Source organism: Podarcis melisellensis (genome assembly GCF_964234715.1).
Source record: "Podarcis melisellensis genome assembly, chromosome: 10".
Taxonomy (NCBI): Eukaryota; Metazoa; Chordata; class Lepidosauria; order Squamata; family Lacertidae; genus Podarcis; species Podarcis melisellensis.
The window spans coordinates 955974-983646 of record NC_138542.1 but is presented as its reverse complement, the minus strand read 5'-3'; the positions used below and the strand labels follow the sequence as shown (position 1 = coordinate 983646).

Sequence of the window (27673 nt, the reverse complement as noted above, 5' to 3'; positions counted from 1 at the left end):
AGAGATACCGCTTAAGCCATAAAACAAAATGACACAGTAATTTATTAATGCCAAAGGCATCCTTCATTGTAGTTAGGCAGCATCAAGAGCTGGAAATAGCATAGTTTCTCACAAAGTATTGCCAATATGTCAAAGGAAAGACTTGTTGCAATTTCAGCATGTATGAAGAGCCCCTTAGCAGATGCCAACACGTGAAGACCATGACTTTGGCCTCTCACATAGGCTGCATAATTATTGTAAAAGCTCAAACAATTGTATTTATTCAGAATATTTTAAAACCCATTCTTCATGGTACACTGCCTTGTGGATGTACCTGTGGCAGCATTCCTGCACTGGAAGTGCAACAGCAGAGATCATTCCATGTGCAACTAAAGGGTTAACTATCTCAGTGTTGAAGTCAAATGGAGGGGGTGGATTGTGTTGCTTAGCAACCAGGCAGAGTGGAATGATGTTTGCAGAAGTAGCACCTGTCCTGATTGCTTTTGTAGGTCTTCAGAAGTTTTCTCTCTCTGTTTAGTTAAATGTCTCCTTGCTATGTACAAGGCCTGAAGTAAGGACAAAGCCCCTCTGTTCCTTTTCTCCTCAGATTATACATTTTTTGTTCAGTTTCCTCAGTAAAGTGTTCTTGGGATTTCTTTCCCCTCTCAACTCCGTATGCATTACGTGGTGTCACTAACATACTGAGTATTCAGTGCTATGCAGTTTGTCAGGTCCCTTCCACAGCAGACATAACTGCAGTTACATTGGAACTACTCCTTTTGTGCTCTGAGCTTGACATTTGGCACATTTGCCAAAGAGGCCACCCTACTGTTCTAATACAGTTTATTATGTCCACCTTCTTTGCCCAGTGTCGGGCAAGGTCAAGTAAATAAATAAATATTTGAAATGAATTAATGTTCCTGAATAGTTCAACATGCAGGGTGTTAATGAGTCCTTTGCAACAGCTGTTGTTTCTTTAATGGGGGAGGGGACACAGGCCGGCCTGTTGATGCCAGTGACATTGTGCAGATGTTTCAAAAAACGTGCATGTGGAGCATCTATTCCCACAACAAACACCCACAGAGCTTGGATAAGAAAGAGCTTTCCTGGACATACAGGTCAAAGCTCTCCCTCATTTAAATGTTTGCATTATGTTGATATTGAAGTCATGGGTTGGGGGCAGGCAATGGGACAACCCAAACATCTGTGCCGTGCTTATTTTAGAAATACCATGTTAATATTGCTACTAAATTACAATGAAACTTTAAAAAGGCATTACAGCTTACTCTTTCTCAAATTTTAGTATTTTGTAAAACACATTTTATTTTATTATTATTATTAATTTAATTTGTATACTGCCCTTAATCCAAAGATCTCAGGGCAGTTCACAGCATAAAAGAACAAAATAAAAATATAAATTACATGCAGTACTTTGACCCTTGCTCTTTCCAAATCTCACCCTCCTTTTCCCGTTCATACTCTACAACGTGTGCGGTAATTGTCATCCCAGAACAATTCCTAGCACAGCGACGCCCCGCAGGAAGTCGCCTCCATTCTCACGTGCAAAGCTCCCTCGGGCACGTCGGAGCCGGCGGGCGGTCGGCAGTCCGCTACCCCCTCGGTTCCCCCCTCTTCTCCGGGCTATATGTGGCGCCTGGAAGCTCCCAATGTTTTCCATATTTGTGCAGCCTCCGCGAGTCAAATGCCAGAGACGAGTCGGCCGGCAGCTCCGAAGGAGAGGCGCGCCCGCCTGGTTCTTTGGAGTCCTCCCGGCAGCTGAGCAGCATGGGCAAAGAAGAGACGGCGGCCGGGCCGGCGGGAGGCGGCGAGCGCGGAGGAGCGGCCCGGCAGGCGAAGGAGAGCCGCGGGGATCCGCGCCCGTGCTGCGGCTGCCGCTTCCCGCTGCTGGCGGCTCTGGGGCAGCTGGCTCTGGGCGCCGCGGTGGCGGTGCTGGGCTTCCTCATGGCCGGCCTCAGCTCGTCCCTGCTGGTCAGAGACACGCCGTACTGGGCGGGCCTCCTCGTAAGCATCGCCGTCTGTTTCTCCCTGCGGAGCGCCTCGGCCTAACGCCCCGACTAACCAGCTGCCCGCGCGGCCCTCGAGACGCGGCTCGGGCTGGAGCTCAGCTAACCTTTAACAACAACAACAGCAGCTGCCCTGCAGTGGTTGTTTGTATCCATTTTACATGCAAAAAAGGAAGTGGAAATAACGTGTTACTTTAGAGCAAACATCATAGGAAGCTGGGAAGACGGGGAAATAACACCCATAGATTTGCTGCGTGCATCGTTTAGCAGACTTCTAGATTTGGATTGCAGTGCAAGGATTGCTCCATGGCTGAAAGGTGGGGGTTATATGTGGTTCTGGCACGTGCACGCCTGTACCCTTGCCAAGGGAAAGGGAATGAGAGGCAAGGGACGAGAATTAACGTTTTGATCCGAAATGACAGAGGAGAAGGGAATGAATGCTCCTGTTGCTTCCACGCTGCGATGAGTTGTGGGTCTTTTCTAAAGAACTGTCTGATCTGTTTTGCGCTTCGCCCAAGCCTCCTTTGCCACAGCCGAGGGCACTTTGGCTCTTGCCGAGCCGAAGGGTTAAATTTGAAATGCAAATAAGCGAGTTTAGGGGGAGGGGAAGGACGGGGATATGCGCCAATCCCGGAAATTCGGACTCGCCCAGCGACCCGCTGCCTTGCCAGACCTTGTAGCAGACTGACAAGGCTATTTGTGATCATGTAAAACACGTGGTCCGCGGGGACAGACAGCGCGAACCCAGCCAAGGCGTGCGCGCTCATTCCAGTCATGGGTTGTGTTTCAGAGCTGATTTGTTGTTAATGAAATAGAGAGGGGGGAATTAGGCCATGTGAAGCCTTGTCTCTTGAGCTACTTTGCTGTATGATGCATTTCTTAATGTTTTGTTCAGTGCTCCTTCCAAGTGAGTTCCTGCCAGATTCTGGGGGCTGATGATTCTGAATTTTACAAATAGATCATCAGGGCCCACCACACTCACATTATTTTAAAATTCAATGGATTCTCCATGTGCCATATACTACTGAGTTTACTATTTATATTAGCTAAAGGCCCACCAAGTTTGCCATGGTGGGGCAACAGCGGGTGGGGTGGAGTGCCTGTCTTTCCTCCAGCCTGCCCCCCTGCTTGTGCCATCCACACCCTTGCATCCATTTTGGAGGGTGTTGCCTCACTTAGGCCCTCAGGAACCCTGAATGAAAAGATAAAGGGCATAAACTTGGGCAAAATTAGAGTGGTAGCTTCAAGAACACTGGTAGATTCCAGAACACTGTCCAACCAACTTTGTAACCAGAGGTTCAACTGAATAGAATCTGAATCACATGCACCACAAGGCCTTTGCGGCCTCATCTTAAGATGGCTCCCCGGCCTGGCTTTGCACTGCAAAGTTTGCAGCAGCATGTGCAACTGCAAAGTTTGCAGCAGCACGTGAATGCGTCCAGCATTCAAAAACCCCCTCAGCTTGCACTAACTAGCCACACACAAGTCATGCAAGCTCCACCCCCCAGTCGTTCTTAGACTTCTTATTGGGTGAGCAACGCAGCCAAGCAACACAGTTGAAGCCTCCCTCCTCCCTGGCCGGCAGCAAGGGAGGGAGAGGAGCTGCTTCCTTTGAAATTTAAGGGACATCTATCAATAAGGGACAGCAGCGGGACATGGCGCTGGAATAAGGGACTGTCCCTTCAAATAAGGGACACTTGACAGCTATGTGTTGTACAGTGGTACCTCTGGTTACGTACTTAATTCGTTCCAGAGGTCCATTCTTAACCTGAGGTACCACTTTAGCTAATGGGGCCTCCTGCTGCCACCATGCGATTTCTGTTCTCATCCTGAAGCAAAGTTCTTAACCCAAGGTACTATTTCTGGGTTAGCGGAGTCTGTAACCTGAAGCGTATGTAACCCGAGGTACCACTGTATATGTTTTTAATCTGATCATTCCTCCAAGGAGCAAAAGGTGGCACAATGCAGCCTCTCTCACAGCGATATGCAGTTAAGTTTTTTTCAGATTACATCCATGAACATGGTTAAGGCCATTGATTTCAATAGATCTACCCTTCAGTAAAACTTAGTTGCATACATCTCTTTCCCTTCCTTCCTTCCTATACCACATTTTAGTCTGCAACCATGCAAAGTAGATTGGGTTGCCCTTTCTCATTTTAATTATCTTTGCAATAGTTCTGTGAAACAGATTCCACTGAGGAATTGTGATTGCCCAAGATCACAGGGCAAATCTGACTGAGTGCATATTTCAGCTTGTCCATGTTCAGCCCTCCATCCACCATGTGAGACTATGTAAATGCAAGGACACTGAATCAGTGCCATCTCTATGACTAGGATGTAACTCAGTTGCAGAATATGTACTTTGCTTCTGAAAGTCCCAGGTTCATTTCCTCACATCTCCTGGTCCTGGTGGGGGAATAACCTTATCCAAAACCCTAGTCAGCTTCTGGCAGTCAGTGTAAAGGACAGAGCTAGATGCAACCATGGTCTGACTCAGTGTAAAGTGTAGGAAGAGCTCTGTTGCCTTCATGATCTCCTTTGAAAACAGGATGCTCTCCTTCCTGTGTTGCAAGGGGTTGGACTAGATGACCCTCTGAGTCCCCTCCAACTCTACAATTCTGTGATTCTATGATGGGTCAGTGATCTGTTCTAACAGGGCTCTTGTGCTCTTATATTGTTCTAAGCCTGTGAGGGAGAGTATAATGAGAAATAGAAATGAGAAAGGCTTGGATTATAATGGTGCAAATGCATGCAAGGGGCTGTCCAGGCGCTGAGCTTTCATTTAAAGAGAGAGAGAGAGAGAGAGAGAGAGAGAGAGAGAGAGAGAGAGAGAGAGAGAATGAGAATCTAGCTCTCCTAGAAGAAAAGTTATTTAACAAAATGAACAGGCAAACCTCTAAGCCAGTTTTTTCCTCAAAATGTAGACCAGGACTGGGTCTTGGGCAACTTTCAGTTGAGACTCGGTGCCCAAGCCATGCTCCCCTAGCTGTGCCTTTTGGCTGGATAAGACTAAAGTTTTGGAAATGTACTGCCATTTAGAAATTTAATTTAATTGGGAATATACCCAAGACCACATCTTCAAACCTTTCTGACAATCTTGACACCTCTCTCTCTCTCTCTCTTCTCCTCCATGCCTCTTGTCACCTCTAGCTGTCTGTGTTTTCTAATGCCTGTCCTTGGTAAAGCCTGGTCCTGTTTTTGTCTTGGGGAAATTTGGGTGCATACTACTATGGGACGCGGGTGGCGCTGTGGGTAAAACCTCAGTGCCTAGGACTTGCCGATCGCATGGTCGGCGGTTTGAATCCCCGCGGTGGGGTGAGCTCCCGTCTTTCAGTCCCAGCTCCTGTCCACCTAGCAGTTCGAAAGCACCCCTAAGTGCAAGTAGATAAATAGGTACCGCTTTATAGCGGGAAGGTAAACGGCATTTCTGTGTGCTGCGCTGGTGCTGGCTTGCCAGAGCGGCTTCGTCACGCTGGCCACGTGACCCGGAAGTGTCTCTGGACAGCGCTGGCCCCCGGCCTCTTAAGTGAGATGGGCGCACAACCCTAGAGTCTGACACGACTGGCCTGTACGGGCAGGGGTACCTTTACCTTTACTACTACTACTACTACTACAACATTATGGTGCATATATGTACTAAAATTAGTTTTAGCCCCATCCCCCAAGCAACTAGAAGTTAAATGTGTATATGCTGTGATAGTGACATACTAGATTCCAGACATATCTGTGATTTCAGCATAAAGGAACAAAATTCTGAAAATACTTTGTATCTGAAAGCACCCTGCTTAATTTTGCTAACTGACTTTTAAACCAAAAAGACTACTAAACAAGCAGCATTACAAAGGGGAAAATTAAGATATCATATGTCTGACTCTGAAAACAATATGTATTCTAGAGCAGATTGTGCTCCTCTTTGGCGTCCGCTTATTAAGGCAGAAATGAGCAATGGTTCCTTTCTTGGCAGTGAAGCAGAACACAGAGGCAGCATGGTTAAAATATCAGCATGCTTGTTTTAGCAACATCCCATTCAAGTGCTTCTCCCCCCTCCCCTCGCTGCAGCACCCCCACCCCACACACCAGTATTTGATTAGCATTCCACTTGGCCAACCATAGAAGAACTTTGAAACCAATACTTTTTTTCTGCAAAATTAGCTGCACATAATAGGCTTAGCTCATCCCTGTTGGGATTACCTCAGAGGTGACTTTGTCTTCCTGACTGCTGCTAACATGCTATGACAGAAAAGTGAAGGGAGAATTCTAATGTGCTAAATAGAGCCTGATTTATTGAAGGGATCTTTGCTTTATTAGTGGCAAAACTGTCATACTGCTCCATGCTGAAAATCAAGTGCTTTAGTCCATTAGTATGAATAAAGGGGAATTCAGCCAGTGAAGCAACAAGAGCCAAATGTTCTTCACATGTAAAAACTGGAACTGGGATTCATTATTCATTTTAAAAAATCTTGACTTTCTGTAATAAGATTCAAAAAATTTGAGAATAAAATATGGGATAATTTATGGTTTAACTGTCTTTTCTTTTTATGCTTTCAAGGTCATAAATAGGACCGTGAGGGCGAGGGGACAAGGCGAGGGGACTTTCCACTGAGGGTACTGCCATTAATTTTTTTAAAAAAGATTGATGTCAGAATAAATGAAGCAATTTGAACACATTTCTTCCTTGCTGGCAAAATAAGGGTATTGCAGAATTTTGGATTTTTGACATGGAATTGAACAGTGAAAAGGAAAGAGTAAACATTTTTTAAAGAAACTTGTGGATTAGGAGCGATGACAAAGTCTTTTGGTGGTAAAAGTGTGTCTAGGCAGTGCCACTTCAAATGGCAGGTGTATGTTGGCATGGTCCTCCACCTTTCCCCCCAAAATATGCCTGCACCCGCCCCCCGCTCTATATCAGGGGAAGAATAGTGTGTCTGGAAACTTCTCTCTATCGTTTAGGGCTCATTCACATATAATACTAAACCATATTTGCCATTTCCAAGAGGGCTTGCCTGCAACTTTCCACTTTCCACTCTTCTAAGCCTTGTTTGTGACTGAAAGGGCAAACCATTTGCCTGCAAACCAGAGTCAAACCCTGGTTTGCAAGCAGGTGAAAATTATAGAATGCACAGCATGTGAGCCTGACACTCCTGAGGGCTTGACACATACCACTATGGGAGGGTATGCCAGAAGGCCCGGTCATGGGTCATGGGCAGTAGCACTCAGCAGTGGCACCAGAGGGTCTCCCCTGCTGATGGAGGGGAATGACTGCTTTATGGTTGATATTTTGCTGCTGTTTTGTAGGCTATTTTTTTATTGTATTTTCTTTATATTTACTGAGTGGTATCCAATGGTGTCTGTCAACTGACAAGAAGAATCCATGAGTGGAATAGGGCAGAGATGCAATTTTCAGGTATCCCTTTATTGTTCCAAGATTGTAAGACATCTTGGAAACTGCTGAAGGCAAGGCTGATTTTAAATATTTCTGTCAGTTAAATTAATCAGTAGTAGGCTACGACCTTGCCAGTTTCTGGATGGATTATGTGGATGGGCCTGTGTAAATGTGGACTCCATGTCACATGAATTGTGAATAGGGTGGACAGGTGCACCTACTCATGGCTGACTCCTATGCTCCTCTGTGTTGGCATGGTGCCACAGAGCCCTGTGTAATGCAGCCCAGAGCGTTTTCAACCTGGTTCATACGCTGCTCAGCTCTTCAGGTGCTTCTGTAAAGGTAAAGGTACCCCTGCCCACACGGGCCAGTCGTGTCCGACTCTAGGGTTGTGCGCTCATCTCACTCAAGAGGCCGGGAGCCAGCGCTCTCCGGAGACACTTCCAGGTCACGTGGCCAGCGTGACAAAGCTGCTCTGGCAAGCCAGCACCAGAGCAGCACATGGAAACGCCGTTTACCTTCCCGCTATAAAGCGGTACCTATTTATCTACTTGCACTTAGGGGTGCTTTCGAACTGCTAGGTGGGCAGGAGCTGGGACCAAACGACGGAAGCTCACCTCGCCGTGGGGATTCGAACCGTCGACCATACGATCGGCAAGTCCTAGGCACTGAGGTTTTACCCACAGCGCCACCCGCGCCCCATCAGGTGCTTCTGTACCTGTGGTTTATTGACCATTTGGCTATAGTTGTATATGATATCACTAAGATATGAGCATTAGGCAGATCATGTTATTTGAATTAAAGGCTTCATGTAGATGGTAAAGAACAAAGACACACAGGATTAAACCTGAGAAGCACTGTGCAGATTTGAGGAAAACCCCTGCAGGACCCTGTTTCAATGGTGTTACTTCCCTTGGCAACTCTGTCAAGGATGAATATAGATGAGCGGTTGTATCCTGCTAAGTCATACTCAGAGCAGAACCACTGAGATTAATGGACCTGTATAATATGGAAAGCATAACTACTTTGACACTGCTCATTAACCATGCTTGCATCCTCTTGGCCCTGGTGATGAGTTTCCTGATGAGTTTCTGTTATTGGGTTTTGAACAACTGCCAAACTTTTTGAAGAGATGTGGCCCTCTTTACTTTTCAGTTTTTTTGTTGTTTTTTTACAAATCCCCTCTTTTTTGGCAGTTTCCTCATTTGAAGTTAAATGTGTTGGATTTTCTTGGGAATTGTCTACTTAGTTATATGTTGAATTTGATAGCACTCTGGTCACTGATCCCAACTGTTCAGCATCTTGCACCAAGGCCAAGACTGCCACCCCTAACTGTTCTAGGATACTTCTTTGTCATAAGTGGAACATGCATGTCCCCAGACTATGTGAGGAACATTGATTGTGTCACTTTTATTGCAGCGTCTTCCTTTTTTGGTGCCTCCTTGATTTCATTCTCTATCTCAAGATCACCCTAGCCATTATGGTCAGGGAGACGATAGTGCAACACTGTAATACTGCCGATCATATTCCCACCCCCAGTTCTTAAAATGTAATTACAGTCTAGCTTTCCCTTTTTTAGGTCTGTGTGGTGGCCTTATTGGGACTAGTGATGCTATGTGTTTCTTACCAACCGGATGAGAAGACCTGCATACAGTTTGCCATCAAGGTACATTGCCTGATACTGTTTTTTCTTCCTTGTTAACCTTAAATATCTGAGAAGCCAGAAGGGGTGGTGGGTTTCTGGAGATCAGAGTGTTAGCCTTATTGTCCTGTCTTTTGCCTCTTCCAAGAAGAAGAGATTTTATAAGTAGGCAAATAAGTGCAAATGTGTTATGCCAGCCTTCCTCAACCTGGTTCCCTCCAGACATTTTGGACTACAACTCGCATCAGCTCCAGCTTGCACAGCTGTGATACACAGATAAAATAATTCAGCTTCTTGCAAGGGGTTCACACATTTTCACTGGGCTTGGTAGCTAACCATTATTTTGAGTAGCCAAGATGATTTTGTCGCTTTACTTCTTTCTCTATGGAGGCAAAATGTATGTCCCTTTTGTACACGCTGTCAGGGAACTGACATCAGAGCGAGAGGCGGAGGCAGGGCTCCAGAGCGATGCCGGAGAGGGGACCAGCAGGGGGGAAGGAATTCAGCGCAACACCAGTAGAGAAGGGAGGGAGATGGAGGAATTGGAGACTGGTCTCCAAGACCCTGCATCAGAGACTAGTGGAGAGAGCGCTGGCACACCCCTGCCTTCCCCTTACTTGCGCAGACGAGTTCCGCGCAGGGAAAATAGGAGGAGACTTGGCGTCAAACAGCTCTTATGCTGGAAAAGGTTCAAGAAACGGCCACTTACAGATTCTGCAAGTGGCTGACTGGCCACGGAGTGTGGGCTGTCAGCCAAGGCATGGTGAACCAGGCAATCGGACACAACTAGCAGGCAACTTACGCACAAGTAACCCCTTACAACCATTACAGCAATCTGTCAGTCTCTGAAGTTACTTGTGCACAGGCAGGGAATCATGAGCCAGACTGGAGGTGCCGGTGCAGCGGAGCAGGCTGCAGGTGTGCAGGACTTGGTGAAGAGGAACCAGGACCTGGAAAGGCATGTAGCTCTGCTGACGCCGCGGCTGGATGAACAGCGGACCCAGGATGCGCAGGTTAGACCCACCCCAGTGGCAAAGAAGGTGCCAGGGCTGGTACACAAGTTTGGGGGAAGCCCCAGGACTATAATGGGTTCCGAACGGAAATAGAGTACGCTTTGGAGCTGCAACTCGATGACTTTGCTGACGATGCAGAGAGGGTGGCATATATCGTGGGGCACCTTCAGGATGGCGCGCGGGAATGGGTGAGGCCCCTAATGGCCACTCAGAATGCTGCCATGAGGGATGTCTGGAAGTTCTTCCAGGCAATGGACGCAATGTATTCAAGCCAAATTGGGCAGAGTGCAACCCAGCGGGAGCTGATGAGAGGCAAGCAGGGGGATCTATCCTTTAGAGACTACTGGTCCCGCTTTACGATGCTAATACACCGGCTCGAATGGGATCTAGATGATCCGCCCATACGGATGCTGTTTGAGGAGGGGTTGTCCCCAACCGTGAAGGACGAGCTCTCCCGCGCGCTCCTCCCGCAATCTATGGATGAACTGACCAAAGCAGCACTTGCGATAGGAGCGAGGCAGGAAGCGCGCACTTTGGAAAGGTGGGAAGGGAGAGGAGAACGTTGCCCTGACTACCGCATTCCGGAGATGCCAAGGCAGCCTTCTGGGGACGTTGAGCCAATGGAAATCGATGGTGCGCGCGCGCGTAAGGCTTTGAGCGCCAACCAAGGATTCAAACGGGAGGGGAAGGCAGCCAAAAGCACCAAGAAGTGTTTCCTCTGCCAACGGCCAGGACAGTTTGCCAGGGTCTGTCCACAAAGAAAGGCTTGGCAGGGGATGGTGGGTGCCGCTGGGAGCGAGGAGGAGGCGGAAGAGGACATGGTGCAGGGAAATGCCAGCGCTTGGCTGCCCACAGGGGGGCGCAGCAGCCAGGCGAGCAACTAATGGAAGTGCCCCAACCAGACCCACCCAAGGCTTCTATAGCGATAGAGGTGGTGCTAGAACTCCCAAACGGACATCCAGTCAAGGTTAAGGCAATGCTGGACTCAGGCAGCTCTTGCAATTTTTTCAGCAAGGAGTTCGCACTAGAGCACCAAATACACCTGCTGCCACTTGATTTTCCCCTTCAGGTCACCACGATAGATGGCAGGGAGCTGCTGGGAGGGGAGGTGACACATCAAACACCACCAATGACTATGAAGGTTTCCAGACACACCAAAACCATTGCCTTTCATGTGGCCACACTGGCGGGACCCCCGATAATACTGGGCATGAGCTGGCTAGTGCTACATGATCCAGTGGTGGCTTGGCATCAATGGACAGTCACCTTCGGGTCAGCGCACTGTTTGGAACACTGTCTGGGGGGGAAAGGCCAAGGGGGAGTTTGGCCAGGCTGGCAGCAACTACACTGGAGCCGAGAGCAGAGGTGCCGCCCCAGTACGTGGACTTACAGGAGGTCTTCAGCGAGAAGGAGGCGGACAGACTGCCACCACATAGGCCCTTTGACTGTCAAATCAACCTACTCCCTGGGGCGCAGCTGCCAGTGGGTAAGCTGTACGCCATGTCAGACCAGGAGATGCAGGAGTTGCGGAACTTTATTGACAAGAACCTAAAAAGGGGGTTCATAAGGGAATCTAAGGCAGTGGGGGGCAGCCCTGTGTTCTTCGTGGACAAAAAAAACACGGATCAGCCTAGGCTTGTAGTGGACTATAGAAGGTTAAACCTCGTATCGGAACCCGTGACCTTCCCAATGCCCAGAATTGATGATATTCTAACTCGGGTAAGGAAGGGGAAGATCTTTACCAAGCTGGACCTCAGGGGAGCGTACAATTTGATTAGAATGAGGGAGGGGGACGAATGGAAAACCACCATGTTTACCCCCCTTGGGGCTTTGAGTACCTAGTCATGCCATTTGGATTACAGTCGGGGCTCAGCCTGTTTTCAAAGCTTCATGCACCATGTGCTGGGACCCCTGCTATACAAGAACTGCGTAGCATTTCTGGACGACGTCCTGATCTATTCGGACAATGAAAAGCAGCATGTCCAGGACGTCAGGGAAGTGCTGAAGCAGCTGCAGAGGCACCAGTTGTGGGTCAAGCTGGAGAAGTGCCAGTTTCACGCCAGAGAAGTGGAATTTCTGGGATACAAGTTATCAGACAAGGGCCTAGCCATGGACCCCAGCAAGGTGCAGGCAGTGCCAGAATGGAAGACCCCCAAAACCCGGAAGGATGTGCAGAGGTTCCTAGGGTTCAGCAACTTCTACCGGAAGTTCATCAAGAACTTCGCTCACACCCATCACGGATTGTCTCAGTAGCAAAAAAAGGTTCGTCTGGACTGAAAGTGCCCAACGATCCTTCGAGAGGCTAAAGAAGGCATTCGCCTCGGAGGAACAGCTCCTGCACGTGGATCTACAGAAGCTGATGAGGCTGGAAACAGACGCATCAGACCGGGCGGTGGGAGCGGTGTTGCTGCAGCCAGGAGGGCGCCAACACACCTGGAGACTGTGTGCCTTCTACTTGCGGAAACTGAGCAAATCGGAACAAAACTACACGGTGTATGATCGCGAACTGCTAGCAATTTACGTAGCCTTTCGGCAGTGGAGACACCTACTAATAGGGGCTCAGCACAAGATTCAGGTGTGCACGGATCACAAGATCTTGGAATATTGGAGAACGGCTCGAGTGCTCAACCAGAGACAGATTCAATGGGCACAGGAGTTCTCCAAGTTCTTCTTTGAGATCAAGTATGTGCCGGGAGAAGAGAACGTGAGGGCAGACGCACTGTCCGGGAAGCCGGAGTACATGGAAGGAGAAGGACCACCGGAAGTAAGACACGTGTTCCCAGAGGAACGATGGGTGTGGGGGGGAGCGTTGGTTGGGAAACGAGAACTGACTGCGCTGATTCGCCAGGACAAATTTGTCCAAACCAGAATCAGAGAACTCAGGGAAGCGAGGGGAGGCCAGGGAGGCTTTGAGGAAAGGGAAGGACTGCTGTACTACAAGGGAGCAATGTATGTGCCCGGGGAAGCCTTGCGGGAAAGGGTGCTCAAACAGCTTCACGACAACCCAACAGCAGGGCACTTTGGGCAACACAAAACTATGTTACTGGTTACTAGGCAGTTCTGGTGGCCAAGGGTGAGGGAAGATGTACGAGAGTATGTACGTGGCTGTGACCGCTGCCAACGGGCCAAGGGGGAGAGGGCGGCCCCAGCAGGGTTACTGGAACCCTTACCCACACCGGGAAGACCATGGGAGGTGGTGTCGATCGATTTCATGACAGATTTACCCAAATCCAGAGGGAAGACAGCAGTCATGGTAGTAGTAGATCTGCTAACCAAAATGTGCCATTTTATAGCATGTTCACATGCAGTAACGGCCGAGGAAACCGCCGGTTGTTTGCGGATCACATCTTCAGGTTGCATGGGGCTCCTTCGAGGGTTATCTCCGACCGAGGGAAACAATTTACCTCGAGGTTCTGGAGGAGGCTCATGAACTTATTGCAGGTGGAGGTGGGATTCTCGATGGTGAGACACCCGGAGACCATCGGGCAAGCAGAGAGGGCGAACAGCATTTTACAGCAATACCTGCGCTGCTACGTCAACGAGAGACAGAACGATTGGGTAGAGAAGCTAGCACTAGCGGAGTTTGCATATAACAACGCTGAGCATGTGTCCACGGGGATGAGCCCGTTCATGGCTAACTATGGGTGCCATCCCAGGGCCTTTCCCGGGAGGGGGGAGGAAGGATGGAGCGTACCCGCTGCAGAGCAGTTCATGGAAGAAATGGAAGCCCTGCACCAGCAGCTTAAGATGAACCTGGAAAGGGCCAAGGAAGTGTACAAGAGGCAAGCAGACAAACATCGCCGGGAAGGGGACACTATAAGGGTGGGGGACCGGGTGTGGTTATCCACCCAAGGCCTACCCTTCAAGGGAGGATGTAAGAAACTGCGGCCAAAACGGCTGGGGCCATTCGAGGTAACACACCAAGTGAACCCGGTGGCATTCCGGCTCAAATTGCCAGACAGCATGAAAATCCACCCGGTGTTCCATAGGTCACTGCTCTCACCGTACAGGGGGGAGCGGAGGGTCCAGGGGGAAGTAGGGGAAGGGCTCACACACCCACAAGTGGAGGAAAGGGAACACCACCACCAGGTGACAGAGATCCTGGATTCGCGATGGCGGGGGCGGCAGGTGGAGTACCTGGTAGCGTGGGAAGGGGAACCCGAGTCTGAAAACACGTGGGTTCCCACGGGGGAGGTAGATGATGAGTATCTGGTGGAAGAGTTCCACAACAGGTATCCGAGGAAGCCCAAACCCCTGGAGAGATTCTGGGAGGAGCAATTTGCCACCACCGATGAGGAAGAGGAGGATTTTGCGGGTTTTCCAGCTTCCGAAGAGGAAGGAGGGGAAGCGTCAGGAGAGGTGGAATCAGACTGGGAAGCCCGTCCCGCACGAAGAAATCGGAGTGGGTGGGAAGCGGGGTTTGAGTCCTCAGACAACGGCGGCAGCTCCTTTCAGGGGTTCCCTGCATCGTCGGCTGAAGAGGGGGACAAGGTTACGTCACCGGGTTGTGCCGGGGGTGGAGGGGGTCCTGGGGGGGGGGAGGTGGATGTCAGGGAACTGACATCAGAGCGAGAGGTGGAGGCAGGGCTCCAGAGCGATGCCAGAGAGGGGACCAGCAGGGGGAAGGAATTCAGCGCAACACCAGTAGAGAAGGGAGGGAGATGGAGGAATTGGAGACTGGTCTCCAAGACCCTGCATCAGAGACTAGTGGAGAGAGCGCTGGCACACCCCTGCCTTCCCCTTACTTGCGCAGACGAGTTCCGCACAGGGAAAATAGGAGGAGACTCGGCGTCAAACAGCTCTTATGCTGGGAAAGGTTCAAGAAATGCCCACTGATAGACTCTGCAAGCAACTGACCGGCCACGGAGTGTGGGCTGTCAGCCAAGGCATGGTGAACCAGGCAATCGGACACAACTAGCAGGCAACTTATGCACAAGTAACCCCTTACAACCATTACACAGGCTATGAAAATTCTTGGGAGGAAGATGTTGCAGCCTAGGAAGCTGCCTCATTCAAAGTCTGTCTGGCCCAGTATTGTCCACAGTGACTGACCAGCAGTAGCCTTCCAGGGTTTCAGATAGGGGACATTTTCAGCCCTACCTGGAGAGGCCAACAATTGAACCTGGGACCTTCTGCTCTACCTATGTGCTATGGCCTTTCCCCTAACAATATGTGTTTGCGTGCTTGGATAAACCCCTCTCTTTCTGCCCATAACACTAAGGCTGACATTTTGAATCCTGATGACTTTTGAAAAAGTCTGATAGTCTCCTGTGGAACAATGCACAGGAAGGTTTCTCTGCTGGATTCCAGAATTACATTTCAGGCTATGCTCCCCCCCTTCTGTAGCAAAGTTTTACAATTGTTTCCCAGTGTTTTGCCGTGCCCTAGAAACTGAGTAATTGATATTCAAGCTGAGGGTCATAGCTGTCACTCAATGGGGCCTTAAATTTCTGGGTGCCATGAGCAACCTTGTTGCTATTTGTGGATTGCTGGGTTTTGGTTTTTTGTCTCAATAAATTTGACAGATTTATTCATTATTGATCTGATAGCATGTGTACAAAGAAACCAAGGCATGATTAGGATTTTGTTTAAAGTCTTTATTCCCTCCCCCCCCCCCTTTATCTTTTGCCAGTAGAACTGAAAAAGAGACATGTGTGGGATGTCATTCACAGTCCAACACATCCCTTTCTCCTCTCTTCTATGTTTATGTAGCAATCACCAGCCTGTATTTATGTCAAGCTGTGAAAAACAGCAAATCCAAACTCCTTTGCTAGCTCCTTGCTTTGTTGTGTGTGCAGTTTTGGAATTGCTTCTTAGTCTGCCATGTGATGGATCTGCTGATGAGATCTCAGGGTAACCTCGTGCACAAGCTTTGATTCTCTCCTTTGATGTCCTCATTCTGACATGTGGAGAAAATGTTCTGCCCTTCCAGTGCCTAGAACCATAGAATCATAGAATCATAGAGTTGGAAGAGACCACAAGGGCCATCGAGTCCAACCCCCTGCCAAGCAGGAAACACCATCAGAGCACTCCTGACATATGGTTGTCAAGCCTCTGCTTAAAGACCTCCAAAGAAGGAGACTCCACCACACTCCTTGGCAGCAAATTCCACTGTCGAAACAGCTCTTACTGTCAGGAAGTTCTTCCTAACGTTTAGGTGGAATCTTCTTTCTTGTAGTTTGGATCCATTGCTCCGTGTCCGCTTCCCTGGAGGAGCAGGAAACAACCTTTCTCCCTCCTCTATGTGACATCCTTTTATATATTTGAACATGGCTACCATATCACCCCTTAACCTCCTCTTCTCCAGGCTAAACATGCCCAGCTCCCTTAGCCGTTCCTCATAGGGCATCGTTTCCAGGCCTTTGACCATTTTGGTTGCCCTCCTCTGGACACATTCCAGTTTGTCAGTGTCCTCCTTGAACTGTGGTGCCCAGAACTGGACACAGTACTCCAGGTGAGGTCTGACCAGAGCAGAATACAGTGGCACTATTACTTCCCTTGATCTAGATGCTATACTCCTATTGATGCAGCCCAGAATTGCATTGGCTTTTTTAGCTGCCGTGTCACACTGTTGGCTCATGTCAAGTTTGTGGTCAACCAAGACTCCTAGATCCTTTTCACATGTACTGCTCTCAAGCCAGGTGTCACCCATCTTGTATTTGTGCCTCTCATTTTTTTTGCCCAAGTGCAATACTTTACATTTCTCCCTGTTAAAATTCATCTTGTTTGTTTTGGCCCAGTTCTCTAATCTGTCAAGGTCGTTTTGAAGTGTGATCCTGTCCTCTGGGGTGTTAGCCACCTCTCCCAGTTTGGTGTCATTTGCAAATTTGATCAGGATGCCCTTGAGTCTATAATCCAAGTCGTTGATAAAGATGTTGAATAAAACCGGGCCCAAGACAATACCCTGTGGCACCCCACTAGTCACTATTCTCCAGGATGAAGAGGAACCATTGATGAGCACCCTTTGGGTTCGGTCAGTCAGCCAGTTACAAATCCACTGAGTGATAGCATAGACAAGACCGCATTTTACCAGCTCCTTTACAAGAATATCATGAGGCACCTTGTCAAATGCCTTGCAGAAATCAAGGTAGGCTACATCCACTGCATTCCCTTCATCTACCAGGCTTGTAATTCTGTCAAAAAACAAGATCAGGTTAGTCTGACATGACTTATTTTTCAGAAATCCATGCTAACTATTGGTGATCACAGCATTCCTTTCTAGGTGCTCACAGACTGTTTGCTTAATGATCTGCTCCAGAATCTTCCCTGGTATTGATGTCAGACTGACTGGGCGGTAATTATTTGGGTCCTCTCTTTTCCCCTTTTTGAAAATAGGGACAACATTTGCCCTCCTCCAGTCTGACGGGACTTCGCCTGTTCTCCAGGAATTCTCAAAGATGACTGCCAGTGGTTCTGAGATCACATCTGCCAGTTCTTTTAATACTCTTGGATGCAGTTCATCTGGCCCTGGAGACTTGAATACATCTAGACTAGCCATGCAGTAAACATTTAACAGGGCAATAGCTCCTACCCCAAAGCCCACACGATTCTCCCTGTCTCTGAGGATTGCCTTGAAGGGTGCCTATACAGTGGTACCTCAGTGTAATGGTTATATGGGGTTGCTCGTGCGTACGTTGCCGCCACTCCTGGCTAGGTAGCCTGGTTAAACCTTTCCTGGCTAGACAGCCCTTCACTTCGTGGCTGTTCGGTCGTTAGCAGAATCCGTCAGTGGGCGTTTCTTGAACTTCTTCCAGCAAAGAAGTTCTTTGACGCCAAGTCTCCCCCTACTCTACCTGTGCGGAGGTCTTCTGCGCAAGGTGGGTGTGGGTCGCGGAGGACCTGTGCTCTCCCCGCTGGTCTCCGGTGAAGAGTCCTGGCGCCCTCTCTCCGATTCCCCCATCCGCCCCCCTTTATCCCTGGTGTTACGTTGATTTCCTTCCCCAGCTGCTGAGTCCCCTCTCTCCCTGCTTGGCCCTTCTCCGGCATCGCTTGGGAGCACTGCCTCCACTTCTGGCTCCGATGTCAGTTCCCTGACACTCAGTTTACGAACAACCTAGTTAACGAACTTTTTGGATTATGAACGCTTCAAACGCGGAAATGAGTGTTCTGGGTGGTTGTTGTTTTTTGGTATACGAATATACTCTGTTGGGGGTGCACTTTCGTTTTGAGTGCCACACTTCCATTGTCTGGCAACAGAGAACGGGGTTGTCAAGGCATTTCTGCAGCTGCGAGGGAGTGAAGCTTTGCGCCTGCCAGCCAGCTGGTTTGCAGGCGTGCAACTCCCTCCCCCCATGCTGCTGCAGGAGGCACGCGCTCTAGGGAGCATTTCCTGCAGCAGCTTGGGGGGGGATCTGTGTGGATCCCAGTTCAGCTACTGATTGATTATGTGACTGCAGAAATGGATAAAAGCCCCCCCCCCCAAGGAATGACTATCATCAGTGCAGGTAAGAAAATTTTAAAATTTTTATTTTTATCATCTACAATACAGTGGTGCCTCGCAAGACGAAATTAATTCGTTCCGCAAGTCTTTTCGTCTTGCGGGTTTTTCGTCTTGCGAGGCACGGTTTCCCATAGGAATGCATTAAAAATCAATTAATGCGTTCCTATGGAAACCGAACCGCCTTCAGACCAGGTCTGGGGACAGTCTGTCCCCCGACCTCTTCTGAAGGCTGGCGGGGGCGAAAGTCTTTGCTTCCCCCTGCCTGCCTTCCTGGGACAGCGGAGACTTTTCCACTGTCCCTGGGCGATCTTAAAATGCTGGCGGGCGGCAGCGAAGGCTTTGCTGCCGCCCGCCAGCATTTTAAAAGCCCCCGGGACAGCGGAGACTTTTCTGCTGTCTGGGGCTTTTAAAATGCTGGCGGGCGGCAGCAAAGCTTTCGCTGCCGCCCGCCAGCATTTTAAGATCGCCCAGGGACAGCGGAGGACTTTTCCGCTGTCCGGGGCTTTTAAAATGCTGGCGGGCGGCAGCAAAGCCTTCGCTGCCGCCCGCCAGCATTTTAAGATCGCCCCGGACAGCGGAAAAGTCCTCCGCTGTCCCGGGGGCTTTTAAAATGCTGGCGGTCCCTGAGATTTCCCTATGGGCTTTCGTCTTGCGATGCAAGCCCATAGGGAAAATCGTCTAGCGAAGCGTCGCAAAAACCGAAAAACCCTTTCGTCTTGCGGGTTTTTCGTCTTGCGAGGCATTCGTCTTGCGGGGCACCACTGTACTGTTTTAGTTATTTTATAGTACAGTACATTGATTATTGCTTTCATTTTATGTTAGATTTTAAAATTCATGTTAAATTGCTGCTTTAGGGGATGTTTTTAAAGGTCTGGAACAGATTAATCCATTTTGCATTACTTTCTATGGGAAAGCGTGCCTTGGTTTGGGAACGCTTTGTTTTAGAACAGACTTCCAGAACGGATTAAGTTCGTAAACCAAGGTACCACTGTTATATGTTTTACAGTCGCTGATGACCTAAATACTGCATTTGGAGGTATTTCTTTTAAAAATATTATTATAGATGTACCAACATTTCATAAGAATACGAGAAGAGCACTGCTGGATCAGACCAAAGGTCTGTGTAGTTGAACATTGCCCCTGCTTCCCACAAGCCAGGCTCTGAGGCAAGTGAGAGACTCCCTTGCTCTTGTTTTCTGGCAACAGCCATTTAGTTACATACTGTCTCTCTGAACTTAAACTTTCCATATGGCCATCCTGCTAAAAAGCCATCGATTTATTTCTCAAACATATTGAGAGGGCCACCTTTTCCGAGTCAAACTCACTAAGGGGACTTTACACAATAAAAAACTTTCCAACTACTACTATTATTATTTATTAAATTTATATACCACCTTAGTCAAAAGATGAATATAATACAAAACTTCATGTTGATTTCATGTTGATTCCACCTAAACATTAGGAAGAACTTCCTGACAGTAAGAGCTGTTCGACAGTGGAATTTGCTGCCAAGGAGTGTGGTGGAGTCTCCTTCTTTGGAGGTCTTTAAGCAGAGGCTTGACAACCATATGTCAGGAGTGCTCTGATGGTGTTTCCTGCTTGGCAGGGGGTTGGACTTGATGGCCCTTGTGGTCTTTTCCAACTCTATGATTCTATGAAAGCTCACACAATTAATAAAGCCAGGAATGATGAAACACATTCCCCCCCCCCCCAAAGTCCCAAAGGGACTTGATATCAACATAGAGAGTCGCTAGTTGATAAGCCAGTAGAAATAAGTGGGTCTTCAAGGCCTTTCAGAAGTGTAGTACCTGAAATGTAGTAGTTTTATGAAGTCAGCTGACAGTGAATTCCATTGTCATGGTTGACCTTAACATTCGGGCAGGTTGGTATGGGCATAGTGGCCTGTCAAATAATTTGTTAGATCAATAGCTTTATGTTGGTTAACTGAAACTTAGACAGGGGTGTTGTTGATGGATTCTTGTTACTGTTCTTGTAAAAAATGTATCATAGATGTACTTTGGAATCCAATGTAACGCAATATCTGCTGGTATTTTTGAGCATCATAAGTATTAAATTATGTTAATAATAAATATGAGGGGAAAGTAGTAGCAGAATCATTTTGGGCTACTTCTTACTCTTGCACCTAGAGTTGGCCCTACCATTAGGCGGAGTGAACTGGCTACCTCCCGCTCACCAAGAAGTGAGGAGCAGCAGAGAAGAGTGGCGGGCTTCGGCTCAGGCATAAAAAAGCCTTGGGATGGCCCTGCTTACTGTCAGAGTAAACATTTTCAGATGCAAGACTGAAAGTGTGCCTCCAATTTTAATTCAGAGCAGAATTGTGGCTTAGCTATCAGAATAATGGGAAATGCGATCCTAATGTGAATTCAGAACTCCATTAAACTCCAAAATAAGCACAATTTATGTCAGTATGAGATAAAAGAACAAGGCTTTTAGGAACTACATTAACACTGATGTACTTACAGCTATTGTTAGCAAGCTTGTTTTAAGAAACTTTTTTTAAAGATTTGTCTGACTTTTCCTTCAAGTGTGACTTAAATAAGTTAGCCCCCCATTGTTATGCAGTTTCCACAGCTACATTTGGCCCTCCACAATGTAGGGTAATTTCCAATGTTACTCAGAGTAGACCCATTGAAATCAAGTCTATTGGCTTTTGTTGGGTTCTGCACACAGCAAAAAGGACAAAATGGAGGGGAGGGTTTTCAAACAGGAAAAACATTTACAAAATTTATAAAATTTGCAAGTTACCCAGTCACAGATCTTCTGTTGTCTAGTTTGAACTTTAGTTGTTTGTTCTCACTTTCCTGTGCATTTTCTCTGTCTTTTTTTAAAAAAGAATATGTCATCATATTTCTCATGCAGCCTTATTACCAAAAGTACAGAGTTCAGTTAAAACTACCCCCAGTTTTCATTTTAAAAAAAGCTTCCACAGTATAGTCATTTTGTTTCAAAAGACTGCAAAATAAAATTCTGCACATTTTAACTTAGTTTGGGGGCAGAACATATATAACCACTTCAAATGTGGTCAATAAACCTGGCTATTCCCCTCCCCACCAAATGGAGTCACAAACAGGAAGATTGATGGAAGATGCATATACCTGGGCTATGGATTTTATCAAGACAGACAGACTTGGAACATCAAGGTCACAAAACTGCTTTTGTATTGATGGTTTGCTCATGCTGCGACCACAAAAAAGACTCTTCCTCCATGTCAAGTTGCTGACATAAGAAGCTGGGGGGGGGCGGGGAAATGAGGGTGGTACTGACTAGAGAGTGATTTCCACCTCCTCTCATAATACAAAACTTGGAGTCATCCAGTGGAATTGCTTGGCAGTAGTTTCAGGGCAAACAAAAGAAAGTAGTTCTCCGTATAATGCAGGGGTGGGCAGTTTGTGGACCCCCGGATGCTCTTCCATCAAGTATGATCAGGGATTATGGGAGCTGCCAAGCAACATCTGAAGGGCCACAGGTTCCCCAAATCTGACTTTTTAAAAGATGCAGGACAATTTCATCATCAGTAGCTGTGAAAAGTAGGGCTAGCTGCAACAAAATGCTGCAGCGTGGAGTGTTCCGGTTCCCTGCTCCACAATACTCCATTCCATTTCCCTTCCCACACAATTCCTCCACCACCACCAGTTAGTTAACGTTATGTGGCCACTGAGCATGCTCAGTCCTCATTGGGCTGTTTCAGTTCCTTCCACCCTCACTAAAGATTCTGTATACTTCAGCAAACATCATCCTTTTGTGTGGATGGCTCTGTTTTGGCCCAATGAGCAGTGGCGGCACTTACCTCTACACATTGGAAATAGAGAGAATGATGGCTAAATGAAGTCTTCCTATTCACAGGCCACAGGCCTCTGAATTTTCGATGACAGGAACAAGAATCAAGTGGACGCCTTGCTTCTGTTGGCTCCTGGTAGAATCTGGTAGACCACTGTTGGGAGGATGCTGCTGAACTATATGGATTCTTAACTATATGGTAGTCTTAACTACCAGGGCTCTAATCGCATTCTTAAATGTACAATGACTGCTTAGAGTACACTGTTGGTAGGTTTAGGAGGCACTTGGGGCTCCAGTCCCCTCAATAATTTGAATTAGGGGGCCCAGCCCCCCAATATTGAGGGGGCCAACACCCACTGCCAGGTGCCCTCCGGGTGCCCCAGCTCCCACCCAGCAGCTGGGACAAGCGAGGGTGAAGATTGCCCCCCGCATGTCGCGGGGAAGAGGAGGAGCATAAAGCAGTGCCACACTCCGCCTCCTTCTCCCTGCAGCATGTCATGTGATGTGTGCCCCCAATGTGGGGGGCAAGCTGGTGCCCCTGTTAACAATAGTAACAATAGTAACCGATTAGAAGGTTGTGTTTCTGTTAGGTAGGCAAAAATAGTAACGTCAGTGCAGAATAGCAAAACAACAGCTATTCTGCACATGAAAATCTGATGAGATGTTACTAGGTTTGTGAAACAAAAAGAAAAATATGTTTCATACTCCGGGCCAGCCCACCCATGAGGCAAGGTGAGGAGACTGCTTTGGGTGGCAAGATCCACAGGGGAGCAGATCTTTATTACCCCCCTCCACTCACCCCTTCTTCCCTAGCTGGGAGGGGGGCATCCTTTGTGGTCCACCTCAGGTGCTAAGAATGTACTCATACTCTGCATAGATGCAAGTGAGTTTCAGCAGGGAGGGCAGCAAAGAGACGTTTGTGTGCGTGGGGCAGGGGAAACGTTATTCAGTAAAGTCAAGAGGCCTACCCTTAGATACATTAAGAATACAAAGAAGTTCATCAAGTCCCTCGTTCTGTGATGGAGGCACACAGTATGCGATAAGCAACTCCGTTACAACACACTGATTTTGTTATACTGCATCTCAGGTTACATCATCAACCCCACAGTGAAGTCTTGAAACAGGCTGATCATCTATATTCATCCATGTGCCTAAATAAGTCAACATGTTATGCTTCCACAGCCTTTTTGTGTGATTTCACAAACAAGTTAAGCAATTCAAGCAAAGTCCCATGCTTGGGGCATGTTGGTACAGTAATGACACCCATCAGTTAAATATAATTACCTGCTTATGGCTTACTGGAAGCATCTGATAGGCCAGCACAGGAAAGAGGCTATTCACCTAGGTGGATTCTTGATCTGATCTGGCAGAATCTTTTCTCATTCTTTATGGTCTTGTTTCCTAATGTTCAAAGAGCTTAAAATATATTACATCTGTAATCTTGTAAAGTAGGCTTACTTTACAAGATGTATCATCAGCATACAGATTGAGAGATGGGGCTAAAGCTGAGAGATATTAACAAAAGAGAAGCACTATTTTTAACAAAAAATATATTGGCTCCAATGAAGAGTTAGACTTGCAGGCAAAATGCTAAATTATATGAGCCTGTTTTTTCTAGCATCACTTGAGGTACACCTCTCCTTTTATTGTATTTTAGCATCTCGTCCTGCTGTCTTTATTTTTTGACTTATCAGCTTTTCTAATGCTACCTAGCATATAGCTCACATCATAGAATCATAGAGTTGGAAGGTCCTTAGCCAATACTCTATCGCAGCTCTATTAACCGTTCAGAATCATCTCTGTTTGGAGATGTAACCCTTTTAAACTCAGCTCAACATTGTGAATATTTCTCTGCTCCCGCCCCTTGATTGAAGTTTGCTTTCTTGCTCATAGATTGCAGCATCAAGTGATGGCATGCATCTGTGAGCTAGACAAAATTTGTAAATGTCCAAAAACTCAGATGGATTGGTGAATTTTGACAGGTACCCAGATGTGATTGGCAGAGCTCATTGGTGTTTGTTCAAAACATAGGAAAATCATCACCTATTTCTGGACATTTGTGAAAGTCATCTGGGACTGTCAGAGTTCATATATAAATGGCAACCTTCACCAACTTGCAAACATTCACTGTAAAGCCCATATAAAATTGCTTGTAATGCTGAAAATAAATTCATTGTGTTTCCTTTCCAGGTTGCATACTTTCTGCTGAGCGCTCTGAGTCTGATTGTCTGTGTTTTGGCAGTAGCTTTTGCTGCCTACTGTTATTCACAGATCACACAGTTTACCTGTGAAACCATCACTGAGGCCTGTCAGTGTAAACTGGAAACAGTGGATCCCCTCAGCAGAACCTTCATGTACAAGAATGTATCCGACTGTACCGACATCACCAATACTTTCAACCTTTACTTGCTGATCCAGATAGTGCTTAACCTCCTTGCAGCAATTGTGGGCTTCACAGTGTGTTTTGTGATGTGGAAAGACAGATACCAGGTCTTTTATGTAGGCATCTGGCTACAGTCATTAACTACTACTGAAGTCCAACAACAGAAAGTATAGGCATCCAGGCTGTGTTGAGAAGAACAGTAAATCATCATCATCATCATCCCACCACCCCATGGATAAGGCTGGGGAACGGAGAGAGAAATTGCTCAATTAATATTATTGGTTCGGAGAAATTATGTGAAATTTCTATAACAACAGTTACCAGACCCTCTGGTGCACCAAGGAGATCCCTGCCTGTTTCCCTTTCTAGATCAGGAACTGCAGGCACTATTTGCCTATACATTGAAATGTGGATGTCATCTATCCGTATTGCTTTCATTACACATTCCCCATCTACTTTTGGTGCAGCTAGTCATGGGCAAATACTTTTTTAAAAGTGCAAGTCAAGTTGGATTGGAGTAGTTATGTTTTCAGGTTAAGCTTAAGGTTACTGAGCCAAGAGGTAACTACTGCACTTACCTCTAGGTAGTAGTAGCTCAGGGGGCTACTTCTAGTGTACCATGAGGCAAGTACCCCAGGATTAAATGCCAAAAAGGCAAGCCCCATACAGTGGTACCTCGGGTTAAGAATTTGTTCTGGAGGTCCATTCTTAACCTGAAACTGTTCTTAACCTAAGGTACCACTTTAGCTAATGGGGCCTCCTACTGCCACCATGCGATTTCTGTTCTCATCCTGAAGCAAAGTTCTTAACCCAAGGTACTATTTCTGGGTTAGCGGAGTCTGTAACCTGAAGCGTATGTAACCCGAGGTACCACTGTATATGTTTTTAATCTGATCCTTCCTCCAAGGAGCAAAAGGTGGCACAATGCAGCCTCTCTCACAGCGATATGCAGTTAAGTTTTTTTCAGATTACACCCATGAACATGGTTAAGGCCATTGATTAACCCGAGGTACGATTTCTGGGTTAGCAGAGTCTGTAACCTGAAGCGTATGTAACCTGAAGCGTGTGTAACCCGAGGTACCACTGTATATATACCCTTTCCCCAAAAATATGTTTTTACACAGATGGATTTTCAGTTTATAGAATAGCAGCTTGGTTGGCCTGTCCTCCATGGTTGCTCAAAATAACATGCATATCTTCTGCTGAAATGGTCAGGTCAAACTATGTCGTTATGTACAATGGTGGGCATAGACCCATCCCATTATGCTTTGCCAGTGTGGAACATAGCCATGGAGTGTGTCCTAAGAGCTTGGATGGAGGATAGATACAGTGCAACGTGTAAACCAGACCTGTTATGAAAGGAAGTTTCTAGAAAGTGGTTCCCTAGCCTTAAATCTGTTCCTATAGATCCAGGTAACCTGGAGTCCAGGTTATGGTCACTCAGTACCTCTAAATGTGGAATGTGTGGATGATCATATGTGATCTTCAGTAACATAAGACAGTGTTGCCACTCCTGTGGTAATCCACTTTATCTAAACTATTGTAGTTGTCCAGCCCATTTGAATGATGGTATACTTTACATTAATCCAGGACCACATATTTTAATTTACACTTAAAATATCATCATGTTAAAACAATATATTCAAAATCAGTCATTGGGCACAATTCAGATTTTTTATTATTAAATACAGCAGAAACTTGCTTAAGTATCTTGATCCCACTGAAACTAACAGCAAAGATTCAATTGACTTACCAGATCTAGACTGTATTTTAACCCCCTGTGAAAACAACAAAACTAGGAACACTGCCGATAGGAGTGTTGTCTCTAGATTGCACCCTTCACCCCCTGTCCTCCCCAACAGAGGCACCAACTTGAGCAGAAGATTGCGGGCCCCAATGATGTGTGGGATGCCGGGAAGAGCCAGGGGACAGAGCCAAATGCCGTGGGATCACTGCTTCTTTGGCGCTTGGCCTATTCCTCCCACCCACCCCACCCACTGGCCGGGAGCTGCTTTCCCCCTCCACAGCAGGAAGGGGAGGAGGAAGAGCTGCCAGCAGCTGAAACCAGGCCACACCATAGTTGGCTCCGTGGTAGGCCTTTTCTGACCCTGATTGTCCTCACATTGAGGGGGGCCCCTTAAGAGTCAGCACCTAAGAGTGTTAATAAATGACATTGACATAAACGTTAATACTTAAGAAAGGTATTTAAGAATTGTGTCACACAAATCCATAGCAGATGAGAGCATAAGCTTCTCTTCTGTCCATTTACCTTGTTCCAAAAGTTGTCTCTTTAAAGCTGCTTTTTTTAACCCAGATAACCTTTTGGCTTTACTCTATAATATTATTTACAGTGGTGCAAAACCATGTAGGGTTAACAAAAAACCATGCACAGCAAAGTCTTGGGATTGACTCTAATTATGTCCAAATTTTTTTAGTTCATTATATACAGTGCTTTTTTCTGTAGCCACGCATACCCCTAAACATTTTGTGAATCTTTGTAATTTTGTCCATTTACTATATTTATTTTCCCCGATTTGAACTATAAAATGGTGATTTTCTTGAGTCAAAATGAGAATACACCTAAGCATTTTTAAAGGAAAAAAAGCAGTGTGTGTGTGTGTGTGCGTGTGTGTGTGTCAGAGCTGCCCGAGGTCCCAGCTCACAAAGGACCAACGCCAGTGCGTTACTATTTACAAAAGTCTTTATTGAAGTTCAGTTTCGATTTCAAAGCCGCGGCGCGCAGCTCTACGTCTCAAACTCTAGACCGCTGAAGCTCCGTCTGAATCTCCTCCCCCCAGACACCAGTTTAAGACTCTAGCCTTGCTCCACCTCTTCCTTTGCTCTCTTCTCCTCTGGGCCCGCCTGTCCACTGGGGTCTCGCCTCTTCTAGACTCTTCTGACGCTGAGGAGTCCCCTGAGTCTTCCTCCTCTCTCCGGCAGGCTTTAGGACCTGGTTCCCAATCCGGGTTTCCTGCTGTGCCGTGCGCCTTTACATTTGAACTTGGCGTGCG

General features: G+C 47.2%; 1 protein-coding gene across 1 annotated transcript; it reads left to right on the top strand.

The window, feature by feature from the left end:
* SSPN (sarcospan) lies at positions 1–26317 on the top strand. The gene is made up of 3 exons (XM_081927876.1): positions 1–2001; positions 8966–9052; positions 24470–26317. The coding sequence occupies exons 1-3, from the start codon at positions 1402–1404 to the stop codon at positions 24833–24835; spliced, it is 1053 nt and encodes a 350-aa protein (XP_081784002.1). The 5' UTR covers positions 1–1401; the 3' UTR covers positions 24836–26317.
* Positions 26318–27673: the final 1356 nt, after the last annotated feature.